Genomic DNA, 5161 nt, shown 5'->3' on the forward strand with positions numbered 1-5161 from the left:
GGCACATAAAAGACACCATTTCGAGCATGGCCGTTTTCGTGCGGGTGACACGTAAAAGCACCCACTACACTCTCTGAGTGGTTGGCGTTAGGAAGGGCATACAGCTGTAGAAATTCTGCCAAATTAGATTGGAGCCTGGTGTTGCCATCCGGTTTCACCAGTCCTCAGTCAAATCGTCCAACCCATGCTAGCATGGAAAGCGGACGTTAAACGATGATGATGATGATTGGAAAATGAAAAATAATAATAAGGCAGAATGCTAAACTGAAAGCATATTTTAATATAGATGTGTAAAAAGGATTTCTAACCGGCTTTCATTGCATGGTAAATTTTCAAGAAGAGGGAGGATGAAAATGTTTTTTACAAAAAAGTAAAAAATAATATATAAAAAAATAAATATACCAATACATTATATTGTCTTTGAGCTTTTAAGGTTCAATGGTAATCCATGTAGATAATAGTTGGAAAAATTAGGATGCATGAAATTGAGTTGTGTTTTGTTCAAAAAAGAAAGGGGACTGAAAGTTTATGTGTTAAGCAGGAAGTGTGGTGTCAAAACAGGAAGACAATTCTGTGGGTTTTATACTCTTTAGTTGGAGTTCTGGACTCTTTGTCAACAGGAAGTTTATGTATATATATTATAATAATATTATATTTATATGTATATTTGTGCATATATATATATTTGTGAACATATATATATTTATGTATGTATATATATTTTTATATGTAAGAAAAAATGAGTTCAAAAAGAACAATTCAAACTTCTTGAGAGATCCAAAAAGAGAGAAAAAATGATTTCTAATAAAGATTCATCATATAAAAAACAGCCAGAGCAAGTAATTAGTGTATGAAAATAATAGTTGAAAAATTTCGTTATAGGTATAAATATACCATAAACAAGTATAAAAGAATGGAGGAAGAAAGATGTTGAATCAAAATTAGATTTAATACAAAATTGGATTCAATACATACACACGTTTCGAAAGACAAAGAAATATGTAAGAAAAAAATTATAATCATAGTAATTAATTACTATGATTATAACTTTCTTCTTACATATTTGTATTGTCTTTCGGAACGTGTATATGTATTGAATCCAATTTTGTATTAAATCTAATTTTGATTCAACATCTTTTTTCCTCCATTTTTTAATACTTGTTTATGGTATATTTATACCTATAACGAAATTTTTCAACTATTTATATATGTATATATATATATTTATATATACAGTAATCCCTCAATGTATCGCAGTTCACCTATCGTGGTTTATTAGTTAAGCTTATGTTGATTCCTCCATGGTGGTGTTTTGCATTTATAATAAGATAAATATATACAAATTGTAAACATAAAAAAATATACAATACAGTACTGTTTCTACTTCAGGTTTTCACCCATAGCAGGGGTTTTGAAACGTAACACTCGCGATACTTGAAGGATTACTGTATACATATGTGTGTGTAAATATATGAGTGTGTGTGTGTGTGTGTATATATATCTGTCTATATAATATGTATATTAGTAAAATATGACTTGATTCATTGAAACTGACTTGTTTAAACATTTGAAACCTCCATGTTATATTTTTAAAGAAAAATTATCTAAAGAACTTATTTCATTTCAGGACTACCATTGGTGGTGGCGGTCATTCCTTACAAGTGGTTTCACAGCAGTTTATTTCTTCATATACTGCATTCATTACTATGTTACCAAACTGGAATTGGTTGGATCTGCAAGCACATTGCTCTACTTTGGATACATGTTAATTGTTATGTTTTTATTTTTCTTATTAACTGGCAAGTAGATTTCCTTTATTTCATACAAAAATAGCTACTATATATGTTTAAATATTTAATATGTATAATAAAGCCATACAAATTATTTCATCATCATCATCATCATCGTTTTATGTATAATTTCCCTGTTGAATTGGGTTGGATGGGTCATCATGGTCTGAGCAAGCCCTTATTTGTGGTTAGATATATTGAAGAGTTTAAAAGACATTTGAGAGCAGAATAGACATTAGCCGAGTTTGGTATGTTGAATGTGTAGCTTGAATTTATGAGATAGCCACATTCATAACCACAGGTTCTAGGTTCAATTCTTCTGCATGTCTTGTTTACAAGTCTTCTCTTGTAACTTTGGGTAGATGTGTGTATGTGCACATACATATTAATACATCTATGAACACAGAAAAGCAAAATACCCAAGAATAGTAGGTGGAACTATAGAGGTATGTGGAAGAAAACAGAGAGGCAGAAGTAACTTGTGGGGGTGGGAGAAATGCAAGGGAGATAATGAGTTGGATATGCTTCTACCTGTCATATGAGCTGTGGTGCAAGGTAATTTCACAGTTAATGAATTAGAAGAGGCTGAAATACAGTCATGTAACCATAACTAAAAAGAAAGCTGTATAAACATATAGACAAAAATATGATCCCCCCCCCCACCTTTGTTGTGGTCTGGCATACTGACTTCTTCCATACTTCATATTGCATTATCCTGCTTTGCTATTATATAATCTTTCTCTCATTTTGCCATTTATACACTGATTCTGACTTTGACAAATGCATGACCCAAAATATTTTTTCTCTTAAGGAAATACTAGTTGTTTTTTCTGTTTCCAAATAAACAACACAGTTAGTTTAACGTTTCATATTTATAATTTTCCAATTTATTCCTGAAACCACAAAATACTGTTAACCTACCTAACCTACCAAGTGTGAGTTCGGAAGAGTTGTATAGGATATATTGGTATCCCTTTTTGTGTTCAGAGACATTGGTTGTTACATAACACTGTGTAACAAAATTTTGATTTTTTTTTTGTTCTTTGGTCAGGAAGTGTGACATAAACACAACTTCCTATTATAAGGAAGCTTCTCTTTGTTATATGTTATTTGAGAGTATATCATTTTTCTTTATGTATAACTTGATTATTATTAATGTTTTTTTTTTATATTTTTGCAGGTACCATTGGCTTTTTCTCCTGCTTTTGGTTTGTTTCTAAGATCTATAGTGTAGTCAAAGTGGACTAAATGCTGATTATTTGTATTTTAAACTGTCACTTGTTCAGCAGCCATTTCTGTCAAGTCTTACGTGTAAGCAAACACAGATTATGCATTGAATGGAAGGAAACTTTGAAGATTGCAGTCATCTTCTTTTTTTTTTTTGTATTTTCAATTTTGTCAATCTCCATAAATGCACCAAAGGGTGGGGTGCAAATATTGTTTCTTTATTGGAAACATTTTCCTTTTTTACTTGACATTAACACATCGCTTAATAAAGCCTTCCCTTCTTAGAAGCATATAGATAACTGGCTGACAAGCAGCCAAGTACAGAAGTATTATTTTTATATAGTCTCTGGTATATAATAGAAGAAATTAAAAAGATCAAGGAATTTAGGACAAATGGGGTCATCCGTTTCATCTAGATGTTCTCTCTTATTAACTCAACAGAAAATATTTTCTGAAGAAAAATTGCGAAACACTCCCTAGTTCTACTACAAATGGTTATTCATCTTTCTCTTCATTTCTTAAATATAGCTATTTTTCTTTTTCTCATGAAAACTTTGAAATTCCATATCACTCCTTTAGCTTACTCAAAGCAAATTTCTGGTATCCAGGTAAGAAAGAATTTATAAGAAAAAAAAAAAAGGAAACAAAAAAGAAAATTTGTTTGATATTTTGATGTTTTGTAGTGGTTTTTATGTTTATTAGTGTATTGCCTATTGGTTAGTTATAAGCCCTCTATGTTAAGGACTTAATATTATTTTTCTGATTTTTGTTATTTTCATAAATTCTAACTGCTGGTTTTTAAGATCTAATAGTAATGTTGGAGATCTTGGAAAACTAAATTGTAAACTTTACATCATAAATTTCAGTCTGCATAAAATTAGTTTACAATTTAAGAGAAGTTTTTAATTCTGACAATCTGTTATCTCAGTCATTCTGCATTCTTCCATGTATATAATATCTAATACACTAATGCTAAGTATTATAATATTAAATCTATACATATACATACATATATATACATATATATATATATATTGACTCTAATTAATACTTATTTGACAAAGGAATTCCATAGAGGAGAAATTGCAGAGAAGGAAATAAGGTTGTCATGGTACATTAATTTTTCATGAAATCGGGTGTTAAATAAAGTTTTATGTAACAAAATAATTTAAAATTTGTTCTAGATTTTTCTTTTGATATTTAAATATTTAGTTTTGCTGAATTGAAACCTGTGAAACCATAAAATAAATATGCTTTATAGAGGCGCAGATCAGGTTTACCTCACAAGAAGCTTACCTGACAAGCACATGTTTTCAGGTTGAGAGGTTCCAGGGCAAGTGTCTTCTACTATGAAAGCTTTGTGAGTGGATTTGGTAGACAGAAACTAAAAAAAAGCCCATCATATATATATATATATATATATGTTTGTTTGTGTGTGTCTATGTGTAATTTGCATAAATGATATGAAAATAAGATAAGAGAAATAACTGAATGTCCAGTAATATGTATCTGAACAACAAAAATGAATAGGGTTATATTAGAAAACATACAAGATAAATTCATGATTTATTGAATTGTTTCCAGAGATGATGTAGCAATTGGGATCATCCTGAATGAGAAGGGGAGATAATCTCAAATATCCTCCAAAGTGGACATGCCGTGAAGAAAAAACAGACCGAGTGTCTGGACATTATACCTCAACAGGCATCATTAGCACAGCAGTTTCCCTACCTTATCTCTGGCAAAATAAGAGAAATGTATTCTCTTTGTCTAGCAGTTTTAATGATAGCATTTTCTTTGCTGAAGAAAGTCTACACTTCATACTACTTCTATGGTAAGTTTTGCATTTATCCAGCAACGGCCATATAATGTTATATCGTGCAGCAGTTTCTGTCAATAACCATTTGTGACTCACAGATTTTTGAAGAAGAGAGTATTGGTTGTTGATACTGGCTATGAATTGTCACTACTGAACTCTAAAAGTGGGATATTTTCCTCTTGTCCTCAAAATCATAAATGTCCAACCCATGCTAGCATGGAAGGCAGACGTTAAACGACAATGATGATGATGATGATAGCTTAACCAACAGGCTGGTTCAGTTATAACAGTAAGGGCTGGCTCTTTCCCCATTAGTTGTTTTCTC

The 5161-nt window shown here is 30.9% G+C and overlaps 1 protein-coding gene across 1 annotated transcript in view; it reads left to right on the forward strand.

The window, feature by feature from the left end:
• LOC106873103 (transmembrane 9 superfamily member 2) overlaps nt 1–4191 on the forward strand; it is a 66432-nt gene extending 62241 nt beyond the window's left edge. Inside the window, exons 17-18 of the mRNA XM_014920331.2 lie at nt 1628–1799; nt 2971–4191. Coding sequence (XP_014775817.1) covers nt 1628–1799; nt 2971–3038 — 240 coding nt within the window. The 3' untranslated portion in view covers nt 3039–4191. The remainder of the gene's footprint in view (nt 1–1627; nt 1800–2970) is intronic.
• The last annotated feature ends 970 nt before the right edge of the window (nt 4192–5161 follow it).

The sequence above is a fragment of the Octopus bimaculoides genome, chromosome 19 (assembly GCF_001194135.2).
Source record: "Octopus bimaculoides isolate UCB-OBI-ISO-001 chromosome 19, ASM119413v2, whole genome shotgun sequence".
Classification (NCBI taxonomy): domain Eukaryota; kingdom Metazoa; phylum Mollusca; class Cephalopoda; order Octopoda; family Octopodidae; genus Octopus; species Octopus bimaculoides.